Source organism: Lonchura striata, chromosome 36 (assembly GCF_050655825.1).
Source record: "Lonchura striata isolate lonStrDom1 chromosome 36, ASM5065582v1, whole genome shotgun sequence".
NCBI classification, from domain to species: Eukaryota; Metazoa; Chordata; class Aves; order Passeriformes; family Estrildidae; genus Lonchura; species Lonchura striata.
Window position 1 is genome coordinate 10924190 of NC_140738.1, and position 26342 is coordinate 10950531.

Consider the following 26342-nt stretch of genomic DNA (forward strand, 5'->3'; position numbering starts at 1 on the left):
GGCAGAGTGACAGCAGGACTGGGGGACACTCGACCCCCCCAAAATCAGCGTGGGGATAGAGCTGGGAAGGTCCTGGCTCGGCCCGAGGCCACGGGGAGGGGCTGCGGCCGCCGGCGTCTCAGGAGCTCTGTGGGCAGAGAAAAGGGGGTGACACCGGGCTGGGGGCCCCTGGGGAGCCCACACATTCCAGAGGAGGGGGGACACGACACACGGGACCCCCCAGACATTCTTGCACAGGTAGAACCCGATCCCCAGTGCCAGGAAGACAGAACCCAACTCGGGTGCCTCCAGTTCCTGTCAGCATCTTGCTGCGGCAGCATCCAGCAGCATCTCTGGAGGGTCCGCAGGGGTCAGGATCTCCCAAAAACTCTCACAGACACCCTGGCCCCTCCAAGCACCCTCCAGGTCACTCCCAGCCCACTTAGGATCCCCTGAAACCTCCCTCTTGATCCCTTCCTGACCTCCCCAGGACCCACCAAAGCCCCTCCTGTCACTCACAGGATCCCACAGCCTCCTTACAGTCACCCCCACTGTCCCAGGACCCCCAAATCCTCTCCCAGTCTCTTCCCAGTGCCCACCAGGACCCTCAGAACCCCATCCCACCCTCCCCAGTATCCTTCAAACCCCTTCTTAGCCCTTCCAAACCCCCAACCTCGTCTCCCAGTTGAAACCAGGCTCTCTCCAACTCCCTCCCAGGTGCTCCCAGCACATCCCAGTGGCTCTCGCAGCACCCCCAGTTCCTCCCCCATACCCCAGTTCCGGCTCACAGGTTGTTCCAGGCTGATGTTGTTGGCAGGTGGAGGTGAGCCTGGCCCGGGTTGGGGTTTCCAGCAGCACCAGGAGCTGGTGGGTCCAGTCCCCGTTGGGGACCACGTTGGTGGCCACCACAGAGAGCTCCTGCTGGCCCTGGAACCACCTCAGCTGGATGGGAGCAGGCGGCCGGGGCCGGGCCAGGAGCTCGAGGGCAGCAGAGAGATGGACACGCTGGGGGGCACTGGGAGAGAGTGGGTGTAATAAATACAAAGGTCATTGTTCATCAAAATGAGTGTTAAAGGAGATAATTTGAACTGAGTAGGGAATGCAACTAGCATAGAAGACTGTGTAATTATATACAAGTTTAGTTTTAGGCCAAGGACAATCTGCAAGGAAGATGAGGAGCCTTCATTCCTGCGACCTCCAAAGGCAGAAAAAAAGACCCCCAGCGACCAATTGCACCGGCGCAGAGTGCATCGAGAGAACATACGTCAACTGGGACGTATAAAAACAAAAAGGTCAAAGGGGGAAGGTGCTCCGTGGCAGAGCAGAGGCTCCCCGGCTGCCCCGCGCTGTTCTTTTGCTTAATACCGCTTGCTTAATAAATTCTTGTTAATTGATTTATCTATAATTAGCCTCCCCAGTTGAATTTGTCCGTAACAAACTTGGTGCTGTGACTCGGATAAGGGTGAACGGGTGGGAATTCCTAATCAGGGAAGCGCCCCGCTGCCTCTGCAGCGGCCCTGGTGCAGGCTTTTCCTTCCCAGACCCTTACCGACGAACCCAGATTCGGTATTGAGCACAAGGGATACCGGTAACCCCGTAATCTTTGTGCACGAAGCCGGGCGAAGACGCAGGACAGCGTGAATATAAAAGTGGGGATCCGCTGGGTTGGGCTGGGATCCCAGGACATAACGCGTGAGACGTCCTTGTAGGACGAGGCACGGGCAGAGCTCTGAGTAGTGCGGTTTGCAGAGCCCGCGAGGGGCTGGGCACCAACAGGGGCCGCGAGTGTGTGTGTGCCTGAAGGTGTCCTGGGAGATGGGACAGAGGAAAAGCAAGCCCTCTGCTTCCATGGGGACGGGGACCCCGGTAACGCTTCCCCAGATCCCCCCTGACAGTCCGTTAGGTCTAATGATAAAATCTTGGGATGAATATCCTTCAAGGAAAGGGAAGGCTAGGGCAAAAATGATACATTATTGTATAAAAGTATGAGGAGGAAAACACATCTGTAGTGATAATTTATTTTGGCCAGTTTGGAAACTTCAAGGACTGGATTTGCCAGGCATTAAACATTTATGCAAACTCCAAAGAACCTTTTGATATGGAAGAGAGCAAGTATGCTGCTCTCTGGATAGTGGGGGAAACAAGAGCAAAACTTTTTGCCTGAAGCACCCAGGGAGGGAAAAAGAAAAATAAAAAGCCTGAGGAAGTTCCAACTGCACCCCCTCTACCATACATCCCTCCTCCTCCTCCACCCCCACCAGCACCACCAGCAGTCTACCCCGATTTTGATCAAGGGGGAGATTTTGATAACCAAGAGGTAGAAATCCCAGAGCCGGTCCCTGAGGAAAATCACTGTGTTACTCGTAGTCTAACAAGGGGGGAAAGAGAAAGGGAAGGGCAAGCTCTATATCCATGAAGGGAAGTAGCTTTGGGAATGATCCCTAACCCCAATGTTGGTCAGCACGGACAATCAACCCAAATTCTGGGACTAGGTTATGTGGAGGTACCTCTCAACTCAGGAGATGTGAGGGAGTTCAAGAAAGAAATGGGAGCATATGGGCCAAATCTTAAAGGAATTTTCTGACCGTATAGCCTGGGACATCCCATGTGAGCAAATTCAGAATCCAGCTGAGGTGGCAAAGTACCTGAAAGATAAATGCCATGATAAGTCTAAGGAGAAAAAGATCATTGCAGTGAGCTGGGCCCTGGCATGTGCTTATCACACCCTGCTAGATATTGTAGGGCAGCAGACAGAGGAAGGGGGGCAGGGAGATAAATCAGCAGCTATCCCAGTCACTCAGGCTGCAGCCAACAGCCCCGGCTGGAAGCCAGCAGCTAAACCAGACAGGGAGCCTAAGCCAGCAGCTAAACCAGACTGTGAGCCTGAGCCAGCAGCTAAACCAGACAGTGAGCCTAAGCCAGCAGCTAAACCAGACTGTGAGCCTTAACCAGTGGCTGTTGCTATGAGCACAATGGGCCAGTGATGCCTCAGGCCATCAGGGCAGAGATGCCACCTACAAGTGGGCACGAGACCGAGGGGTGGATCTAACCATGGACAGTATTTCTCAGGTGATGCATGACTGTGAGACCTGTGCTGCCATCAAACAGGCCAAGCAGGTGAAGCCCCTGTGGTATGGTGGGCGGGGGTCCAAGTACAAGTATGGGGAGGCCTGGCAGATTGACCACATCACACTGCCCCAGACACGCCAAGGCAAGCGCTACGTGCTCACCATGGTAAAAGCCACCACAGGATGGTTGGAAAGCTACCCTGTGTCTCATGCTACAGCCCGTAACACCATCCTGGGCCTGGAAAAGCAGGTCCTGTGGAGGCATGGTACCTCTGAGAGGATTGAGTCAGACCATGGGACTCATTTCAAGAACAGCCTTATCAACACCTGGGCTAGGGAACATGGCACTGGGTGGGTGTACCACATCCCAAAACATGCACCAGCTGCAGGCAGAGTGGAGAGGCACAATGGACTGTTACAAACCACCTTAAAAGCATTGGGTGGGGGATCTTTCAAAAACTGGGAGCAGCATTTAGCAAAGGCCACCTGGTTAGTTAACAGCCAAGGTTCCACCAGTCGAGCAGGTCCTGCCCAGTCTGAGCCCCTGAATATAGTAGATGGAGATAAAGTCCCAGTGGCACATGCCAGAGGTTTGTTAGGAAATCAGTGTGGATCAATTCTGCCTCGAGTACAGACAAACCCATTTGTGGGATTGTCTTTGCTCAGGGACCAGGTTGTACATGGTGGATAATGCAGAGAGATGGAGCAACACGATGTGTACCTCAGGGGGATCTGATTGTGGGGTGAGACTCATGTGCAAATATCACTGTTTGCTGGATGGTGCTGCCAGTGTCTGTACACAAAAACACACAGACATGGGACAGAAGGAAATGTGTAAGTGTCAAAGGTTTGAGCAAGTGAAATAGAAGGAAATGTGTAAGTGTCAAAGGTTTGAGTAAATGAAAGAAGTTTTTACTTGATGAAGTTTATACATGATGTTGAAGATATGGAGATAAGGGGTGGAATGTCCGAGGGTGATGTTATGGTGTTTGTATCTCCAATCGTGGGTTCTGTTCATGTTTGATATTCTGTTCTGTGCTCTCAGAACTGACTCTGAAAGTGAAGGTTTGTTTTGCCTTGTTATCAGCCTGCTCACCTCCCCCCATGGTCTGCTGTCTAGAAGAGGCCAGTGCTGGCTGGCTTGCTTTGCTTTCCTTGCTGGCTTTTGCTTGCTTTGCTTTGCTTTTTTTGCTTGCTTCTGCTTTTGCCTTTTCTTCCTAGTTAGTTTAGCTGAGCAGTCCAGTTCTTTCCGTGGACTGTTTCTTTTCCCTTTCCCTTTCCCGAATACCATCCAACCTGCTCTGGACTGGGACCTGGGAACCCCGAGGAGCACCAGGAGCCTGCGCTCTGTGATCTGCAGCAGCCATCCCCAGTGCCCAGAGCAATCCCCAGTGCCCAGACCCGGGCGACCACCCCCAGGAGAGACTTTCTGGATTTGTCATCTCTTCAGAGCGGTGAAAGAGTTTTGTTGTCATCTGGTGTTGTTCATTTTTTTAGTGCTGGGAAGGGTTTTGTTTGTTAAATAAACAGGTTCTTTTCCACTTCTCTCACAGAAAATTCTTCCCAAATCAGGTGGGTGGGGAGGGGCCGTGGGGGTTTGTTTTCTGGGGGCTCCTTCCAGAGGTTTTTCTCCCAAATTTGCCCTAAACTAGGACAAATATTTTGCTGCCCATTTTCGTGTCTGGAGAGAGTGAAAAAAAAAACCAACCTGTTCTAATCATATTTTGGTTCCAATTACTTTGTGTTAGTATGGAGCAGTTGCTGGCTATGTTGTTTGAATTCATAGTGTCTTTTAGAGTGCAGGCCTGTATGTGTTTCTGGTCCCTAGGGTTTTTTGAGATCTTAATCCCTCTATGGTCCCTAGGTTTATTTTCTTATTCAGGAATAGATACGGTATTGTCCCTAATATGTAGTTTTTGTAGTAGAAGGGCACTGACCAGAATATCCATTGGGCTGGGCTTGGGTGTCATGGCTTTCAGGAGTTTATGAAGGTGCTGAAGTCTGTTCCAGGAATGCATGGCTCATGGTCATGGTTGTGCAGCCAGTTTGTTAGAGGGGAAGCAGGGGTTGAGGCTTTTCAGCCGTTGCTTTCCTTCTTCTCCTTTGAATCTCTCAGCTCCCTATTAGAGAATGTTCCGTTTCCCCTGTCTGTTAAAGAGACCATCTTCCTGGTATTTAATCTGGTAAGCTTTCTCTCTACAATCTGCAGTCTCTCTAGAATGAGGGCTGAGATTTCTAGAGGGGCTGAAGAGACCCCTGACCCAGGAGTAGACCCAGGTGTGAGAAATCATGAGTGTTGTGGGAAATGGGGGGCGCGGGAATTGGCACATAGACCGTTTTCCCACATTCAAATAGATTTTACCAATTTGCCTAAAGTAGGAAGGTATAAACACTTATTGGTGATAATAGATCACTTGACTCACTTTGTAGAGGCATTCCCTGTTGTTAGAGGGAATGCCGCGGGAGACAAGACTCATGATATCATGATCATCAAGTCTCAGTTTATTGTGACAGATTACACAGTTTATATATGTTCGTTAATTAGCTCATACATATTGCAAAAGCCGAGCTCATGATTGGTTGCTATGTGACTTGTACTATTATCTTAAAACTATCTTTGTGAAAGATACATGCCTGTCTAGCTGGCCTTGCAGTTAGAACAGCTTAGTACTCCTTTGTTCTTCTCTATCTACTTCTACATACCAAGCAGTTTCAATATCCTGCTTTCTGCACACCATCTACTCTTCAGGGCCATGCGAACTTTGCAGCAGTCACGTAGCCCTCCCTATTTAGATTAATTTTACAGTATCATGTCCCTTGTCGTTCAACCATTCCTCTGTCAGGCTCTCTTCACCCTACCTCCAGGGCAACTACACAAACAGTAGTAAAAATACTATTAGAAGAGATAATCCCCCACTATGAACTAGCAGAAGTAATAGACTCAGACAGAGGGCCACACTTTGCCTCCAAAATAAATTAAAGAAGTAGTTACAGCTCTAGGAAAAAGTGGCAATATCATACTCCCTGGCACCTATAAAGCTCAGGTAAAGTAGAAAGGGCAAATGGGAAAATTAAGAAACAACTAACTAAATTGATGTATAAAACACAGTTATCTTGGGTAAAATGTTTACCTTTAGCCTTGTTAAATATAAGAACTCAGCCAAGAACCGATATTGGAATTTCTCCATTTGAAATGTTTTATGGGATGCCTTATGACATGGATTCTCCTATAGATCACCCTGAAATAAGTAATCAACAAATTAACCAATATGTCATGCAACTTGTGAAGGCTCAGGAAGGGCTTAGAAGAGCTGAGTTACTAGTGCAACAACCTCATTTAGACCTAGCAATCCACAATATAAATCCAGGTGATAAGGTGTTAATAAAAAACCTAGAAAGAAACCTCACTACCCCCAAATTGGGAAGGCCCTTGTGTTGTTTTACTCACTACAGAAACTGCAGTCAGAACCGCCGAGAAGGCGTGGACCCATGCGAGCCGAATAAAGGGAGCGATTCCTGCTGCTGCCCAAGAGCCCTGGAGAATAACCAGCCAGCCCGGGGACCTTAAGGTCACGTTTAAATGGACTGAATGGACTCAGTAAAAATTGTACGAAACAGCTGGTAGAGTGAGATATTGGACTATGGATATCCTATAACTAATGATTTTAGAGTATATTGTACAAATAAGGATTGTGATTGTTACCCTTTTGTATGCTCTATTTGTAAAATTTGCCGGAACAGTGGTGGGTCCATAGTTACAGAGGCACTCCTCCTAGGGGTATTTGTAAAGGTGTGATCAGTTAGAAAGAGAACTGACAGAGTCAGTCCTAAGGATTGGAGAAGAGAACGGGACCCTACCAAGGGAATCCCAAGAGGGGTGGGAGGTGTTTACTAAGGGGGCTAGACCTGAAAATTGTTGGTTCCACTCCAATGAACCAATTCCCCTAATTGTTCAAATTATAAAAGGGAATTGCCGCAAAACTTTACCTGGGATTCACTGTGACTCACCACAAGTGAAGGATAAAAGCTGGGAATCATTCAAAAAGAGGCAACAAAAACAGAGTTTGGGTCCTCCTGAAGAATATCCTTGCTGCTGAGAAGATGGTGCGCCTCGCGGCCCGGAGCAACCGAGTCGGCGAGCGAGGCAGAGGGATGAGAAGCGGTGGAGGAAAGAGCCCTCAGACTGGGACAATTCAAAGTATTTCAAGAACTGCCTCAAGGATACTGATCTCCCAAGGGTAAAGGTGAGCCTGACAATAACATGTCAAAACAAACACTGGGAATGGGGAGATAATGATAATCAGATCCTGGGGCGGTTTGGACTCCACCCTTGCTGGCAAATCCTGTTCATATTAGTTATATGTTGTACCTGGCCTGTACAAGGGGACTATGCACACCAGCCATTTAATTGGACTCTGACCAAAACAGACCAAGGGAAAGTTTTTAAGCATAATGCCACCACTGTAGCTCCCATTTTTTTGTTACTAAGAAAGACTTGGTAAACTCTCTGTGGGGATGGAGTAAACCTGAACTCCGGGCTACCTATTGGTATCCTAGTTCCAATCCTGGGAGGGGATATTGTTATTATCCTGGGGAATATCTGTGTGAGTATTGGAGCTGTGAAACCATAGCAACCGCCTTCGCTGTCACCCATCCAGATAAATTTTTAAATGTCTCATGGTACCCTGAGGGGTGCAAAACTCCGGGGTATGGCACTCAAGGAGAAATTCTGTATAAGGGGGGTTGCAGGTCCCATAATATTGTTGTTACTAAGTTTAACTTTCAGACCTTACATTTTTAATAAAATCATAGACATTGTAAAAGGAAGACTAGAGGCAGCTCATCTAATGCTTATTAGAGATAGGCAGGAAACATTGCCCAGGGACTTAGAAGTAGATGAAACCCTGGTCTTAAGCTTCCGTGAGTTGAAATGTTTTAATGAACAAATTGGTAAAGAGAAAAGGGGGATTGTAATAAATAAAAAGGTCTTTGTTCATCAAAACGAGCGTTAAAGGAGATAAGAATTTGAACTGAGTAGGGAATGCAACTAGCATAGAAGGCTGTGTAACTAATTATATACAAGTTAACTTTTAGGCCAAGGACAATCTGCAAGGAAGATGAGGAGCCTTCATTCCTATGACCACCAAGGGCAGAAAAAAAGACCCCCAGCAACCAATTGCCCTGGTGCAGAGTGCATCAAGAGAAAATACATCAACGGACAAAAAAAAAGGGATTATAAAAACAAAAAAGTCAAAGGGGGAAGGTGCTCCGTGGCAGAGCAGAGGCTCCCCGGCCACGTAGTGCTGTTCTTTTGCTTAATATCGCTTGCTTCATAAATTCTTATGAATTATGAATTATAATTGATTTATCTATAATTAGCCTCCCCAATTGAATTTGTCCGTAACACCCCGGCCCAGCAGCAGGGGACAGGGGGCACGGCCTGTCCCCCTGGCCCAGCAGCAGGGGACAAGGGGCACGGCCTGTCCCCCTGGCCCAGCAGCAGGGGACAGGGGGCACGGCCTGTCCCCCTGGCCCAGCAGCAGCCCCGTGCCCTGCCCAAGGCGCTCCCAGCAGGGGCTGGGCCCCAGAGGCAGGGGGAGACCCCAGTCCCGGGGCAGCGTTTCTGCCCCGTCCCCTGTCCAGCCCAGCCTGCCCCGTGTGCGCAGTGACCGCTGGCACGGGCTGCCCTGGACACTGTGACCTGCTGGGGACACTGAGAGCTGCCCCGCTGTGACACTGCCCTTGGGATTGCACAGGCACCAAACAAACCCCAGCCAGCACCGCCCCTTGCCATGTCCCAGACACCAGAGAGCATCAGAGCCAGCCCCGCTCCTGGTGATGTCCCAGGCACCAGGGCACATCCCAGCCCCTCTTCTGTTGATGTCCCAGGCACCAGGGCACATCCCAGCCCCGCTCCTGGTGATGTCCCAGGCCCCACAAGTGTCCCAGGTGTGGAAAGAGCTCATCACACAGCTCAGCCTTGACCCAAAACCAGCAGAGGCACCACGAAGGGCAGCCCTGCGAGTGCCCCAGTGTGGGAAGAGCTCCGTGCGCTGCTCCAACTCCATCCCCCACGGGAGGATCCGTGCTGGATGATCCCCAGTGAGCCCCGGTGGGCAGAGCCCTGGTGACCGGTGGTGCTGCTGATCCATGTTGGGAAGACACCTGGCTGGGGGGCTCCACATCCTCCAGGCTCCCCGTGGCCTGGATTTTCTTTTCATTTCTCTTTGCCCTTTCAAAACTCTTAAAAGCAGGTAAAAATAAAGATGTTGAGCTAAGACAAGGATGGGGACATGGGGGGGTCTTGCAGGGGATGTGGGGGATGCTGGGTTTGAGGGACTTGAGGGTCCCTGGGAGGGACCTGGGAGTTGCTCAGGGCTTTGGGCACCCCAGGCTGAGTGGCTGCAGTTGCCCTGGGAGACCCTGGTGGAGGTTCTGGGCAGCTGGTCAAGCACCCCCTGCCCTGGAACTGTCCCCATGTGCCCCATCCCAACGCCTCGTCCACCTGCAGCGGCTGCCCCATTCCTTACTCCCCTTCCATACTCCCCTGGCCCCTGCCTGTTCCTGTGTCCCCCCTGTCCCGTTCCCATCCTGCTCCCATCCCAATCCAGACCTCATTCTTGATCCCTGCACCGTATTCCCTGTCCCTGTCCCCATTCCCAGTCCTATGCCCTGTCCCCATTCCCATTCCCTGTCCCCATTCCTGGTCCCTGTCCCCATTCCCTTTCTCCATTCCCATTCCCATTCCCATTCCCTGTCCCCATTCCCATTCCCTGTCCCCATTCCTGGTCCCTGTCCCCATTCCCATTCCCTGTCCCCATTCCCGGTGAGACATTAATTTTGAAGAATTAAGAATTTTAGGAAAGTTAAGATGATAGTTAAATTGGATGTTGCTGACTTAGCAGAAGTAGATAAATAGGCTTTGTTCATAGTTAACAGTAGCTGGATCTTAGATAAGATACCCAGGATCTATTAACTCATTGCTTGCCAGCTTTATGTTTGGGTAGCTGTGCTTATCATGAGAAACAGGATGTGATCAACAGATTTCAGGGACACAAAAACAGTTGCAGACTTCCCATTCTTTAGGGATTCATTAAGCACAGGAAAACGGCAAGGATTCATTTGTCACGTGTGCATGGGAAAGGCAGAAAGGTCAGAACGAGGAAGACTTATTTTACTTCTTCATTTTGGAGAACCTTCCCCAAAATGGACCCCCGAGTCATTTCAGGGAACAGAACCACACATGCTTAATTGCCTTTTTGCCAATTAGCATATGAAGTGGAGCAGAGGAAGTGACAGGGATATGAATATGCATTCATATTTTGGGTATTCAAGACTTCTGTAAATAAAAAAGCTTTCTGATACCTGTGATTTTTGCAGTGTGCATTAGGGAATTATCCCACGTACTGCCTGGCTGTCTCAATAAACATACACTTTCTAACTTTAAACTCTTAGAGAGTTTTTGTCTTTCTCAGTTGGAGATCAATATTAGATTTATATTCATATTTTAGTAAATCATTGTCTTAAAGAAGTCCTAGTATGTGTATTAACATGTCTTTTCTTTATATTCTAGTAATTATTCTTGCATTGCTTCAAGATAAACTGGTATGATTCAAAGAATATCCACTGAGGTACACATAGAACATGGATTTATCTTAAGCAAATTGCAGTTGCAAAGTTTTTTCACTGAAATTCTGCCACTTGTCATAATTTCAAAAGTTAAAAGTCAGGTATTAAAGTCAATAACAAAATTTCTAACAAAGGGAAAAAAGTATATGGTTTGCACTAGATAAAATATAAATACAGAAAATGTCTCCCAACCAAGTTCCTTGCCCTGATCAAAACATCTCCCAATCAAGTTCTTCACCCTGAACCTGGCTGGTAAAGAAAAATATTATCAGTAAACGTGTATGAAAGTTTGCATAAGTTAGTAGTATTCAAAATCCATGTTCTGTTCCTATTATTATTTCTTATACAAAGAAAAAAGGGGAAAGGGGTTGGATTGAGGGTACACCCTCCTCCCCTCTGTCTGTTCTCATGTTTTACAATAAATCCTACAACAGTACAATACAGCTGCCTAAAATATGGACACTGGAAACCACAAAGAGCATTACAAATTATCACCTGCCTCATGGACAGTTCATATAAGGACTTGATTTTTTTACAAATTATTTCTCATGTTTACAAACAGGTTTTCTGTTTACAGACTGTTTTCTGGGAATTCGGTTTTTCTCCAAGGGATCAAGTGTTTAAAGGTTGTTTTTTAAAATTGGGTTTTTCTCTAAGGGTTAAATGGGCTCAGGGTTAAATAGCTTTCTGCTTTTAGAGATAAGTTCAATTTGTAACCAAGAAGCATTATGCCTGTGGCCTGAGTTCTCCCCTAACAGTTCCTGGAGGGGAATGCTGCAGCTCCAGTGTAAATTAGATGCACGCTGTCCTCTGTCCCCATGTTTGCAAAGGGCCCTTGCAGATGGGTGACAGAGAACAATACACAGAATTTGATACAGAAAAGAAGGGTGAGGTGTTACCATGATTGACAGGGGGAACTCTGCTTGGGCGAGGACTGTGCCTCACCTGCTGCTGTCAGCGCTGCCCTGGCCCCAGGGCTCAGAGCAGCATTCCTGCCCTGGCCCACACGTTCCTGGTCCATGTCCCATGGCCGTGCTCAGGATGGCCACCGTGTGGGACGTGTCCCGAGGAGGCCGTGCCAGCTTCTGTGGAGGCCCCGTGCCCTTCCCACCGCGGCTGCGTCGGCAGCTGCGGGGGCTCCTGCTGCTCTGAGCCCGCAGAGCAGGGCAGCGTTTGCTGATGGGCTGAGCCTTTCCCAAAGATCCTGTTGGGCTGTCTGACACACCTGGGGCAAGGCATTCCTTCCACCCTGGGCCACTCTGGGGGGCTGGGGGTGGCCCCAGGGCAGGTGGCAGTGCGTGCAAGGGCCCTTTGTGACACGGTGCAGCATGGTCACCGTGGAATGGAACGGGACAGGGGATCCAAGGGCCCTTGGTGACATGGTGCAGCATGGTCACCGTGGAATGGAACGGGACAGGGATTCCAAGGGCCCTTGGTGACACGGTGCAGCATGGTCACCGTGGAATGGAACGGGACAGGGATTCCAAGGGCCCTTGGTGACACGCTCTGGCAGAGGTGTTGGCAGTGACAAGTTACAGTTACACTCCACAGTGCTCGGTGCACACGACGAGAGAGGACGCGAGAGAGCGGTGCTGTGAGGAGCCCTCGCACAGCCACTCGTTCCTGGCTGACCCGGAGCTTTCCCGAGGTATTACTCCTGCAGGTGAGCTCGTGGCCAGACCAGAGCACTTGGTGACCCCTGGCCTTCCCGAGACATCTCTTCTGCAGCTACCCTCGAGGGCAGACCGTGGCATTTGCTTTGCACCATCCTTGACAGGAGTCTCCTGTCCTTGTGGCTGGAGCCCCCAGGACCAGAGTGCAGGACTTGCTGTCCTGTAGCCTTGCCAAGACTTCACTCTTGCAGGTGCCCTCAAGGCACGACTGCAGCACTTGCTGACTCGGACCTTTTCCTTTTCACCTTCTGCAAGTAGCCATGAATCCAGGCAGTGACGCAGAGCTCAGACCTGCGAGCGTGCCCAAGCTGGCCTGGGGCAAGGAGGAGAAAGAAGGCCCTGGAGCTGCCCCAGCACAGCAGCCTGAAGAGCTGGAGCAGTTCCAGCCACCGCAGAAGGGTGAGTGGCAGAGCTGGGCCACAGGGATGGTGCCTGCAGCCAGCTTGGCCCCATCCCATCCCATCCCATCCCATCCCATCCCATCCCATCCCATCCCATCCCATCCCATCCCATCCCATCCCATCCCATCCCATCCCATCCCCTGGGGCCATGCCCATGGACAGGATGGAATAGGGGCCGGGCAGACACCCCACAGCCGTGCTCCGTGCCCTGGGCCGTCGCGGGGCTGTCCCTGCCTGGGCTGTGCAGGGCTGGGCTGTGTTCTCCGGGCTCTCCCGCAGCCCCTCAGCTCGGGCTGCGCTCGCTCTTTGCCAGGTGCAGCCGTGCAGCGCACACGAGAGCAGGAACGCAGCCGTGGCCGCTTCCGCAGAACAGCGCAGGTACCTGCAGCCATCCCCACCTGGGCTGGGCCTGCTGGCACTGCTCAGCCCAGCACTGTGCTCGGAGCACTCCATGCAGCATCCCGGCCTTCTTGCCCTTCTGCTGCAGATGGTTTGCAAATTCATGAAGAGGATTCGGGAGGAAGAGAGCAGCGCCATGGGCACCGTGCTCAGAGCGTACTCTCCCATCTTCAAAACCAAGAGCAGCGCTGCCCTGCTGGATATGCTTGTGGAGGAGGGTCCTTCCAGCCCAGAGCAAGTGAGCAGCCTGTGGCCTGGCTTTTCTCCTCCCAGCAATTGCTTGGCCTCCCAAGCCACGCCTGCTCCCTGGGAGCCTTTGAGGCCATGGCAGTGTGGTGGCAAGGGAAGCACTTCTCTGGGGCAGCTGGGCACATTCCTTCCTCCGGCAGCTTTCCAAGTCTCCCCTGCCTTCTCCAGGTGCCGGCCATGGTGAGGTTCATCCACCAGTGGCTCGTGGCCAATGAGTTTCCTGAGTACAATCTGTACAGGCCCCTTCTGGATCTGACAGAGGCACAGCCCTCTGACGTGGTGATGGCTCTCCTGCGTGTGGCCCCATTGTGTGACAGGTATGGGGCCCAGCTGCCCAGAGGGCTCAGGGCTCAGCAGCCCTTCCCCCTGCACAGCCTGTCCCAGGTGTCTGACACACAGAGAATTCCAGGGCCCTCTGGCTGCTCCCTTTGCCAGCCCTGGCCCCTGCCAGCCCCCCAGCGTGCTGCCATGCTTCCCCCCTGCCCCTCAGGGGCCAGTGCCCACAGGGCTGGGCTGCCTGCATGTTGCTGGTGAGGGGCAGTGGGCAGAGGCAGGGCTGGCAGAGCAGCTCAGCTCCCCGCTGCCGCCCAGGCCACGCTGCTGTGTCCCAGACTCCTCTGAGACAGAGCTCTGACCCCACAGAGCTGCTCTGGCCATGTGGAAGAACATCATGTGCTCGCCCAGGACTGCAGAGCCGGCCATGCTCGTACTCCTGGATGTGCTAGGGAGCTGGCCAGAGCACAGCACGTGCACCTCCGATGGGGACCACACGGCTGTCCTTGCCCTGGCTGTGAGTTTCTGACTCTGCTGGCCCCAAGGCCACCTTTCCAGCAGCTCTCCATCCTCCCTCCCCCACGGTGTCTCCCTGCCTCAGGCGCTGGGCTGAAACCTGGCCTCGGGGCAGCTCCAGGGCCACCAGGCCTGGTGCTCCCCCTGCGTCTCTCCGGGCCTCTCCCTCCCGTGCTCGGGCCCTGCCACACGGACACCTCGGCACTGAGCACTGTCTCGGGCTGCTCTGTCCTTTGCAGGCAACCGTGGTGATGTGGAAGATCCTCCAGCTGCCCTGTGTGCCACACGTAGTCACCGTGTGTTTCCCCGGCCTCTTTGTGCATCTGCTCTTCCAAGTGCTCTTCAGCACTCTGGATATGCCAGAGGAGGTCGATACCTTCTGGAAGGGATGCCAGCAGCAACACGGCCTTGCCACCAGCCCCAGCAGGTGCTCCATGCCAGTCCTCCTGTCCCTGCCATGTGCCCAGGGCAGGGGCCAGTGCTCCCAGCGTGACCTGGGCTTTGCTCTGCGCACAGCTTTGCAGAGCAGACCCTGAAGGCCCTGCTCTGCCGACTGCACTATGAGGATGTGGTGGTGGCCGTGGAAGACAAGCGTGGCTGGGACACACTGCTCTGTGCTGACACCCACCACTGTGCTGTGGGCGTGCTGGCCAGGTGAGACCCCCTGCTCCCCAGCTGTCCCCGGCATGTGTGCCCTGTGCCCGAGGTGCCCCACACAGTCCCTGTGGCCGTGGGCCAGAAGGCCTTGTCACCAAGGGACGGCCAAGGAGGCTGCAAAAGGCTGGGAGAGGAGCGTGCCCAAGAGCAGCAACCTCCCAGAGGGCTCAGCTGCCCCTTGCAGGGTGGTGGAGAAAGGCCAGACCTCTGTGAGGCAGTCCTGGGAGAGGTTTGCCCCCACTGGCTCAGGGCTTTGGCTCCTGTTTCCTCCTGTCAGAGAAATGCACCGCGCATCCAAAGCCGCGTGTTCCGCCATTGCATTCCACCTGCTCGCGCTGCTCAGCAAGGACACGCCGTGCCGGGATTTGGCTGCCCTGGCGTTCCTTGTGGAGGTGAGCCTGAAGGCCGGCGCTGCCTCGCTGAGCTGCCTCCCGGCTCTCTGCCCTCTCTTGGCCGCAGTGCCTGGGACGGAGCCCGCGCCCTGTGCTGCTGCCTGGGCCCGGCCCTGGGCGGTTCTGGGCTCCCGCCGGCCGCTCCCCCGTCACCGGCCTGTGCCTTTCAGATCCTGGAGCACCTGAACGTGAGTGAGTGCCGGGACAGCGTCCTGCAGCTCCTGTACAAGCACCTGCAGAGCGAGTGCAGGGGGAGGCGTCGCTTGGCACTCCGAGGCCTCGTGGCGCTCGGCACCACCAGTGTCTCGGTGAGAAGAGCGCAGGGGCTGAAGCCGTGCTGCCAGCGTGGGGCTGGGGAAGGCAGTCCCTGGGGCTTGGCTGGCCTTGGGGCACTGGGGCAGCTGCTGCCAGCTCTCCTGCCTCCTGCTGCAGCTGCCCCAGGGCTTTGGCACAGGCCTTGGGCCCCTGGGCCCTGTGGCAGCAGGATGGTGTTTCACATACTTGTGTTCCACAAATAGATGGCCATTAGGATGTGGAGCCTGCATGAAAGGCTGGTGGAGCTCCTGCAGGAAGATGACAGCGTCATGCTCAGGATGACCACGGTTCTCCTCAGGGCTTTGTTCCTGTGCAATGGTGCCCCAATAACCAGCGCCCTCGCCCTGCCGCTGGCTGAGGCGCTCCTGCCACTCTTTGACAACGTAAGGCTCTGCGCCTCCAGCCACGGCCAGCGGGTGCTGCCCGCACACTTTGTGCCCTGTGCACTCACAGGCTGTGCCCAGGTGGGCCTGAAGCAGCTGACGCTGAGGCCTTTCTTCCTTCCTTTCCTACAGGAGGACAACCAGGTGCAGTTGTGCTCCCTCTTTATCTTCCGGGAGATGCTGGATTTTTTTCCGGAAGAGGAGAGAAAGGTCCTGAAGGCACACGTGCGCCAGAGCCTGCTGCCACTCTCCTTGCACTGCCACGATGAGAACCAGCGAGTGGCAGAGGTGAGGACTCGGCAGCTGCCGCTGGCCCCTGGCAGGGGCTGGGCTGGCCCTGCCCTGGCGCCTCGCAGGCTGCAGCTCCTGCTGGCCTTGGCACAGGGACGGGGTCCTGCGCCCTGGGCTCTGGGGCCATCTCCGCGTCTCTGCTGCTCTCCAGGCTTCTCAGGAAACGCTGCTCTGTGCGGCCGAGTTCCTCAAGAGGAGGGATCTTGGAGAGCTGGTGCAGAACCAGAAGCTGTGCCAGTTCACCGAGTGCCTGGTAAGGAGGGCCGGGAAGCCGCAGCCCCAGCCTGGAGCAGCCCCTGAGCGCGGTGCTCGGTGTGCGGGCTGGCAGCTGTGCCCCTGCCCACTGCTGCAGCCCGAGGCCGCGCGGGCTCTGCTCCAGGCTCCTGCGGCCCCAGCCGGGTGCCCATGGAGCCCCGGCCCGGGGGGCTGCGGGGCCAACCCTTCCCTCCTGCCTCTCTCTCCAGCTGGCAGAGGACAGCAGCAGCGTGGCCGAGCACCTGCGCCAGGCCCTGCCCTACCTGCAGAGCCCACAGGAGCCCCTGCGAGAGGCGGCCGTCAGGTTCATGGGTGAGCCACGAGCCGGGCCAGGAGGGCGTGTGGGCACAGGGCTGGCGGCGCCGCTGGCAGGGAGCTGTGCCCTGGGCCTGACAGGCTCTGTGTTCCCAGGGACGGCCGGGCGGCACCTGAGGGGGAGGAAGGAAGAGCTCCAGCTCCTCTCTGAGGGTGAGCGAGGACAGCGGGCTGCCAGCGGGGGCTGCCGGGGGAGCTGTGAGCCCTGCCCCGGCTGCGGAGGGCTCTGCTCCCTGTGCGGACCAGGGCCGGCGTGGGCAGAGCACACAGAGCTTTCAGGGCACCCGGGGGATTCGTGGCCAGCAGCTTCGGGCTGATCCAGCTGGTCCCTGCTCCCTGCTGGCCATGGCCAGAGCCGGCTGGGATGGCCCTGGCACAGAGTCCCCTCGGGTCCCCTCAGATGTGGGAACTGACCATGGCTCTGTTCCTCTCTCTTTCAGCCCTTGAAGGCATGGAAAATGACACCAGCGTCGCCGTCGCAAGCCTGGCAGTACAAACATTGTGCATCCTCCAGGAAGCAGAGAGAGCTCCATATTCCATCTTTGACAACCTGCAGGATCGGCTCCGCAGGGCATGGAGGAGACGGCCTCGTCTGTCGGGGCTCGGCTGGCTGCGCTGCTGGAGCTCTGCAGAGAGCTGATCCCAGAGGCTCTGTCTGCTGGGGCCACCCGAGCCAGCAGGAATGTCTCGTTTCTTTAAGATTGTTCTTTTCTTTCTTTTTGTTTTTCTTTAGCATATAAATATAGGATGTGTTGCTATAGACAGACTGCCAGGATCTTTATTTTGCTGCCCAGGCTCTGCAGGGCCGAGGGGAAGAGGGTGTAAAAGGGTTCCTGGGCTCAGCAAGCTGCCCAGGCATGCAGGGTTGCAGGGAAAATGGCCAGAAGCCCCTTGGCCTTTGGTGGCTCTGCTGAAGCCTTTGTGCTGCCCACAGAGCAGATGGGCAGGGGCTGGAGCTGTGGGGATCTCTGTGAGAGCGGTGCCTGGAGATGGCCACAAGCCCTGTCCCAGGCAGGAAGCGCCATCCGTGTCCTCCTGCCCGTGTGTTGCTGGCTGGATTGCTGAGGGCTCCCAGGTGACTCTTGGTGGGGCTCCTCTGGAGCTCCTGTGGGGCTGCGGCGCTGCTGCCGGGCAGGTTGGCCGGGCTGGGGAGACCCTGAGGGGACGGGGCCACGAAGGGATGAGGGGCTGCGGAAGCCCTGACAGGACAAGGCAGTGGGATGGCACGGGGGGTACGTGTGAGGGAGTGGGTAACGTTGGCTCGGGGAGGAAAGTGGGTTGGAGCCAAAGAGACCACTCACCCTGATGTTTGTGTGGCAAACAGAGCACGTTTATTCTCAAGCCCTTCCTTCTAAAGGGCCTTTGAAAACCCAGTCTGGATGATTTCACTGCTCTGATCTCTGTGCCCCTTCAGATTCTGGCCTGGGCAATGCCTGCAGCCTTGGGAGAGATGTGATGGGCCAGGCCCCTGTCAGTCAAACCAGGGCTGGTACATTCACCCCGTACAAGCCAGCCTGCACGGGGACACAGCAACAGAGTGCGAGGCACAGCTCCGGGGGCTCCCCGTGAACCTCAGCTCTTGGGACCACTGTCTGCCCCAAGCTTCAGGGGCTGCAGTGGGAGCCCGGCTGGGCTCTGCCCTGGGGCCATCCTGCAGGGACAGCTGCAAACAGGGAGCATTCCCTGCCACAAAGAGCCAAGGCAGGGCTGCAGGGCAGCTGCTCCAGCCCCGACTGCACTGCTGAGTGCTGTGCTCTGGGGCTGGGGCTCCCCGCACAGGGGACTGCACTGGTGTGCCAGAGGGGACAGAGAAGCTGCAGCTTCAGCCTAACGAGGTGGGTGCATGGGCTGGGAAGAGTGGGGAGGCTCCAGGGGATTCACAGAGCTCATCCTGCTGCAAGGACAAGGAAAAGGGACCGGGAACTCAGCAGTGAGGAGAGCTAGGGGCTGGAGAGCAGCTCTGAATGACACTAAAATCCCACCAGACCTCTGAGACATTGCTGCTCCTCAGCCAGTGACAGGATGAGTCCCTAAGCCTGGGACTGGGCCTTCCTCATGGTGAGGGGCAGCAAGGAAGGCAACAGTGTGCTGGAGACTGGAATGGGCTGGGAACTCACTGGGGGAAAAGAGGGAGCAGTTGGGAAGTAAAAAGCAGGTGTGGGAGAGAACAGTTCAGAGAAGGGCTGAGCTACTGCTTGAGCAAGCTGCAAAAAGTCATTTGGGGTCATCCCAGATTGATTTCATTTCAGAAGTTATTGAACAAGTTTATTTTTTGGGTGGCTGTGTGTTTTTCCTTGGAGGTGTACACTCTGCAGACTTGAGCTGTGTTGCTGAAATGCTCAAGCCAGTCTGTGCTGCAGGGCACCCCATTTCTCCTTTGGCTGATTGCAGCCCGGTGCTGAGCTCCAGCAGGGCCCTGGCAGAGCCCAGAGCAGCCTCAGCACCCGCAGAGCCCGGCTGCAAGGAGAGAAACCAGAAAGCCCCGTCAGCTGAAGGCTCCTGTCCCCTTGTCCCAGCCACCCGCGGTGCCCAGGCCATGCTGGCCGTGCCAGAGCTGTGCCCAGAGCTGCCCATCACTGCTGCCTTTGGGAGCAGAGCAGGAGGGCAGGACATGTGCCCAGCCTGCAGCCAGCCACGGCACCTCCAGCCCTCAGCAGCTGCCCAGAGCAGGACGCTCCTGTGCTCGCTGCCATCTCCCCAGAGCTCTGATCCCACCATCCCCAGCAGACAGGACCCACCTCACGCCATCTCCCGCTGGAAGAAAAGCTGCTCCCAAACGATGCCCTCAGCCTTCTCCAAGGGCACGGCCCATCCACGCCACAGCTGCTCCCAGGCACGACCTGATCCAGACTGGACCCCACCTGGAACGCTTCCTCAAGGAAAACAAACATCAAATTATTGATAATAGATTACAGACAAAAAGGGGAACAAGAAAAAAGGTCAAAGATCTTATCTCTGTCAGGGCCTTAAGGAAGCCCCAACCCCTGCATGCCAGGGAAAAACCCACCATGGGTGAGGGAATCCCAGGCTTTCTCCCTTCCCCTGCACGGCCCCCATGGTGATCCCAAAGCAAACAAGGGCAGTGGAGCAGCCCAAGCCCTTCCTTGCCTGCAAAGCAAAGCAGCCCCTGCACAGGGTCTGGAGTCCCACCTCTGCTCCCACCATGGGGGTTTGTTTGTGTCGGGCTGGCTGCCCCAGCCCAGCCCCAGCCCGGGGTACGGTGGGTGCTGGGGGCTGTTGGCAGGGCCAGGAGCCCACTCCCATTTCGTACCCACCCCAGCCCATGCCCCAGCCCTGCCAAAAGCAGCCTGGCAGCCGACTGAAGGATCAGCTGCATCCGCCCCAGCAAAGGGGGAACCTTTGGTTCCCAGCCAGGCTGTGCAATGCCCAAATCTGGGAGCATCCCCCTGCGTGTGGACTCATCTGTGAGAACCCCGGCCTTGCTTTGGGGCCTCATGTGGTGGTGAAATTCCTCCTCCAACCCGTGCTTCCAAAGAAAAACTCCGCAGGCTTAGCTGTTCGGTCTCAAGGCAGTTTATTGCTAGTTATCTAACAGATTATGTTCTTGGACTGCGTCTATTTGATCAGCGGCCTGGGTAGAGGCACACACACACCCTGACATCTTCTCTATCTGCTGTCTTCTTCGTCTCTCCCTCCGCCCAGGGCTGCTGCTATCTTTTATAAGATATATTACGTATAACATGTTTACAATTATTCCCCAATACCTACTACCTACGTTGCCAAGTGTTTTTCTACTCTAAACCAATCTGTGAGTGCCAACATCACCAAGAACATGGAGGTAAGGAAGAAGAAGGAGGAAGAACAGGATCAGCCCACTTTCCTCCATCTTAGAACTTCTGACCCCCATGTACAAAGTGAAAACCCCCTGTACATGTGTTAAAACTCCCCTGTACAATACTAAAAAAATTTCCCCTCTACTTTGTAACTACTTATACTATACTATCTAACCTTTTGTGATTGCTTTTTCCACCTCCAAAGTTGGCAATTCATTCCATGGCTCAAACTCAAAATCACAGCTGTTTTTCAGTTGTCTGCCAGGGTCTAGAATGCTTCTGACCAAGGCCTGGAACCTCTAAAAATGTCTGAGAGACATTTTGAGTTCCCACAGTGTGCTTTCTGTTCTTCCTCTGGACCCGAGCTGACTTTGTAACCAAATGGCCATGAAGGCTCCATTGCTTTGGGAGAGCTCCTGGCAGCAGCTGCAGCTGAAAAAGGGGGTGTCTGCAGCCAGCGGGGCGTGCACAGCATTTGCAATGAGCCCTGGGGGGTTCTGTTCCCTCCAGCGGGGAGTCTGTGGCAGCAGAGCCGGGAACTCCCTGCCCAGCCAAGAACTGACCCAGCCCAGCATTTTGTGCTGTTCTCTTGCTGTGGGAAGGGACTGTGGCTCCTGGAGGGACGCTGGGAAAGCAAAATGCTCTCTCGGGGTTGCCTTGCTCCATGGCATTTCCCACCACAGGCAGTTTTTTCCTGACAGCATCTGGTTCATGTTCCCTCTCCCGTTGCAGGGCACCTCATGTGTGGATTCCGAGCAGCTCCTCCTCCGGTGAGTGGGAAAGGAACCTTTGGTGTTTGGAATTGTGCAGCAAGCTGTGAGCTCGGCATGTGGCAGCCGAGTGCCAGCCTGGGAGGCTGAAGGAAAGTTCCTGTCAGAGTCTTTGCAGCAGCAGCAGCAGCAGCAAAGGGATCCCAGCAGATTTCTCCTTTTCTGCTGCAGAGCTTTTGAAGAGCTGCAGGTCTGGTTTTGCAGGCAGAGGATTGCTTGCTGGCTTTAGCCACGGTGGAATATGGAATTCCCAACAATAAGTGGCAATGCGGACTTTAGCCCATTGTTAGTTTGAAGGACTCCAAACCCAATTTCTGCTTCATGCAGCTGGATGTGCAGCTGAAGGTAAATAAGGTGATCACTGAGATAGAACTTCCCGTCCCTCACGCTGCTGTCTGTCCACAGGGCACAAAAGCAGCACCAGCCCCTCCTCTGGCTCCCTCTGCTCCCAAAGAGGAGGCCAAAGAGGAGGAAGACAGCAGTGAGCTCCCCGCTGTTCTGGGGGACGCTGGTGAACTTCCCTCGGTGCCGGGAGATGACAGTGAACTTCCCGCTGCTCTGGGAGACGAGGGCGAACATCCCGCGCTGTGGGAATACAGCGGCGAGGCTCCCGCGGCGTGGGACAAGGACAGTGGACATCTCCCGGCGTGGGACGAGGGCGGTGGATGTCCCCTGGTGCGGGACGAGGATGGCCAAGCCCCCATGGTGTGGGATGAGGACAGAGGACATCCTGTGCCTTGGAAAGAGGAGGGTGAACTTCTCCCAGCATGGGAAGAGGACAGTGAATGTCCTGTGGCTTGGAAAGATGATGGCGAACTTGCAGCGTTTTGGGAAGAGGATGGAGAATCTCCCTGTGCTTGGGAAGAGGATGGAGAACCTCCCTGTGCTTGGGAAGAGGACACTGATCCTCCCTGTGCTTGGGAAGAGGACACGGAACCTCCCTCCGCTGTGGGATCCTGGGCTGAAGGTTCTGACAGCAGCACAGCCCTGCAGCCAGAGGGGAGAGGGGAGTGGTGCCTGGTGCAGCTGAGTACGTCTGCTCTGTTCCTGTGTTCAGAGCAGGGGGCTGTGTGTGTGTCTCGGCATCAGCTGCAGCCAGCGTTGCTCTGCAGCTGAATGTCACAGGGGCATTTATTGTCCTTCCCAGCTGAGACCAAGGGGCTCACGGCCCCAGGGAGTGGGGCTGCATTCTGGCTCTGCTCTGGCGGGGTCTCGCTCTGGGAGGGAGCCTCTTCCACGTGGTTTCTTTCAGGGAACATCGTGAGCGTGGAGGAGCCTGACGAGAAATACCTGGAAGTGGAGCAGATTAGCCAAGGGTAAGTGCACGGCAGCTACTTCTGCACAAGCAGCCCAGGGGCTGTGCTGGTGCAGGATCAAGGGAGAAGTCAGGAGAGCTGCAAACACCTTCAGACACTGGGGTGCCATCCTGCTGTCTCTCAGTCCTGATCAGAATTGAGAACTGTGGTCAGAAGGAGCCGTCACAGGCCCCTGAGGCTGGCAGTGTCCTGCCTGCAGCAAGGAGCAGGACCTGGGAGATCTTCTGTGTCTGGAACTGGATTGCTTAAAAGAGCCACTCACCATCTGGTGACTGTCAGACAACAGCTCTCAAGGAGATTTCTTTCAAATATTTTGCTTCAAAAAATATCCTCCAGTCAGCATTAACAACCTAATGGTTTGGAAACAGGAACCAGAGATGAACTAATAAGTGCTCTATTCTAGCACAGCTTGTAGAGCCCATACATTCAGCAACAGACACAGAGCTGATGCACTCTGGGGGAAAATGCATCACCTGCCTGATGGCAGGGCCCTTGTGGATCCTGCAGGTCTTAGGCAGGAAATGGAAAAGGATGAAATGCATTCTTTTCCAGTTCTTTAGACACCCATTGCTCACTTCAGGTTTTGAACTAAAGCAATTAAGTGTGGACATTTGGGATTTGCTCCAGCCCAATTCCTTCGTGTTGGGTCTCAGTTTTCCCTTGCACACCTGCCATGGCAGAGGGCTGGTGGCTGCTGCGCTGTTGTTGCAAGGGTCGATGCACCCAGGTGTTTGTGAGCGCTGCAGGCAGCAGAGATCTCCTGTCTGGGCTGGCTTTCACTCCCAGGGCCTCAAGCGCTGCTTCTTTCTTCTCTGCTGTTTTGTCTCCAGGGCTTTCGGAACCGTTTCCAGAGAACTCGACAGGGCCACTGGAGGAGAGGTCAGTGCCAACACGCCCAGCACATCTGGCAGCTCTCCAGGGCTCTCCCCTCTGCTGGGAGCTGTGGCTGCAGCTCTCGGGGCCAGCAGAGCTTTCCTGCACAGGCTGCTCCTCTGAAGGCAGAGCAGTGTCAGCCTGCAGAGCACAGCTGGGACACACTTGGTCCTTCTGGAGTGCCCAAAGGGATGCAAGGAGGGCAGCGGTGTCTGTCAGAGCAGGACGCGCTGGCTTGCTCTTCATATCTAAAAGTGTGAATGGATCAGGGCTGGAGACTGAGGCCCAATTTATCTTAACCCCAGCCTCAGACAGGAACACTATTTAGCAGTTTTTCCATACTGCCTTTCATCTTCAAAGGGTACCTCAAGGCCTAATTAGGGTGAGATCCTGCTTGGGCTCAATTTGGGGATTTAATTCCACTTCAGCTGTCCACAGAGAGAGAGGGAGAGAAATGAGAAGATGGATGTCCAGGGCAAAGCTCTCTCCTAAACCCTGCAGTTGTTTGGGTCTGGGGTCAGTGACAGCCTGTGACAGGGATCACCTGAGCAATGGATGTGTGTGTTTGCTTTGTTGTGCAATCCCAAACAAAGCAGCTGCATCTGAAATCATGACCAAATCCCATGGAATTGCTAAAGGGTTCCTGGCTGTTTTGCTCTGTTTTCACAGAACCAGAATGACCTCCTGCTTGCAAAATGTGTTTGAATAGTAATGAGAGTGTTGAGGCCATTTGAGAAGACTGTAGGTGCAGAGAATGTGGTTAGAGCTGGGAGGCTGACAGCTGAGGGGCCATTTCTGCAGAGCTTGCAAGGCCAAATGTCTCTGGCCGTGTGTCCTGTAAGCAGCCCCAGCGAGCAGAGCAATGGGCTGTGGGAGTGGCCCTTGCTGAGCTCTGGTGCCCATCCCAGGGCAGTTTGGCACAGCCCGGCTCCGTTGCTCCAAAAAGCCTCGCCCCGTGTTGGCTGTGGCCTCCTGCCACAGACTCCTCCAGTTAAAGGTCTGCAATGTCCCCTCAGGTGGCCATAAAGAAAATGAGTCTCAGAGGGCAGAACAGGGAACGCGCTGTGAATGAGCTCCTGCTCCTGAAGGACAAGAAGAACCCCAACATTGTCAACTCTTTGGACAGGTGAGTGCTCCAGGCCTCACCCCGTGCACGGGCCCTGCCTTTACCTTTCCTGGCACCCGTAGTCTGTAGCCTGTTTTGAAAATGCCTGACCCAGCCGTATCTTCCCAAAACAGCAGCCTGACAGTTCGCTCCCTCCATGTGCTTTGGTTACTTTGGTTTGTTTTTTCCTTCAAGTTGACCCCGTTTTCTGTGTCTTACAGCAAGTGCTGATAAACCACAGCAGAAATTATTTCCCTTGGCTTCTTCTTCCCAGCCCTTTTCCATTGCTGCAGATGCCAGGAAAACCAGGGCCTTGTTTCCAGAAATGCCTCATTTGCCCATTTTGCACTGGCCTTGCCTGTTTCTGAAGGGACTTTCTGAAAGGTTTTCTGATTGCTTTTGTCCCAAGTGCTGCACGGCCTCATCCCCTGGATAACCCTGGGGGTTGTGGTGCCTTGTTCTGCAGGGAATGGTGGAACTGATGAGCTCAGAAGCTGAACCAGCTGGGGCCAGTGTTGTGGTTCCACACTGATCTGGGCTGTTGCTAAACTGCTTTTTTCACCTGCTTTCCATCTAAGGCCTCTCCTTTCTCACAGGTGTCTCTTCCTTTAGACTGTGCAGATTCCAAGGGCTCTGCAGCCTGGCAGGAATGTCTCTCCATCTGATTCTGTCCTCATGGACAAGTGACCTGGAAACAAAACTCCACTCCAGACTTTTCCTTGGGGGAATTGAGCACTGCACATTCGTCTCCATGTCACTGCTTTTCTCTTCCAGCTTCCTTGTTGACGGAGATCTCTGGCTGGTGATGGAATACATGGATGGAGGAACTTTGCAGGACGTTGTCAGACAGACACGCATGGCTGAAGGAGAGATGACAGCTGTCAGTCGGGAGGTGAGGGATCCTGCCTGTGGCTGCCACGGCTTGGACACGATGGTCCTTCCACAGAGGCGTGAGAACAGGAGTGGCTCCATGCTCAGGGCTCTGTTTCTCTGTTGTTTTTATGAGCTGGAGAAGAAAGAGCCTCTGCAGTGAACGGCCTGCCAGCATCGCTGCACTTCTGCTCTGTTCTTGCTCTCTTTCCTGCTGTTGTGGCACTCTCTGTCTGTTCTGGATTTGATGTGCTGTTCTCAGCTTTGCCCTGAACCGTTTGCCTGGAGCCTGTCTGCTCTGCACTCCTGGCCTGTCACAGCAAAGCTGCTGCTGGCAGAATTCCGACCTGTCCTTTCTTGTGTGATAGATTCCGGCCACTGGTTTTTGTCCTGGTGTTTCTTGTTCTATCTCAGTGCCTGCAGGGCCTGGATTTCCTCCATGCGAACCGGGTGATCCACAGAGATCTGAAGAGCTCCAACATCCTCCTGGGCATGGCCGGTTCTGTCAAGCTGGGTGGGTGTTCCTGGCCAGGCACGGCGCTCCCGGGTGCGGCTGTGGGGCTGCTTCCCAGTGCCGGCCAGAACCCCACAAGGGCTGCTGGGGGCACTGCCCGGCCCCTGCTGCCAGCTGAGAGCGGCTGCCCCTGCAGAGAGCTCCGGAGAGCAGCAGGGTGCCAGGGGTGGCTTTGCTCTGGGTATGGTCCTGCCAGAGGGGCAGGAGTTGGAATCTAAAGCTTCAAGGGAATCAGTAAAAGCCACTTCACAAAAGCTGAGGGTTTCTTTAAGGGTCCAGTTCCACCTTCCCTTGGCTACAGTCCT

The 26342-nt window shown here is 54.4% G+C and overlaps 1 protein-coding gene across 1 annotated transcript; it reads left to right on the top strand.

Annotated features, from left to right (window-relative positions):
• The first annotated feature begins 24475 nt into the window (after window positions 1-24475).
• LOC146764153 (serine/threonine-protein kinase PAK 3-like) lies at window positions 24476-25729 on the top strand. The gene is made up of 2 exons (XM_085565657.1): window positions 24476-24674; window positions 25428-25729. Exons 1-2 carry the CDS (start codon window positions 24553-24555, stop codon window positions 25684-25686), a joined length of 381 nt encoding a protein of 126 aa, XP_085421783.1. The 5' UTR covers window positions 24476-24552; the 3' UTR covers window positions 25687-25729.
• Window positions 25730-26342: the final 613 nt, after the last annotated feature.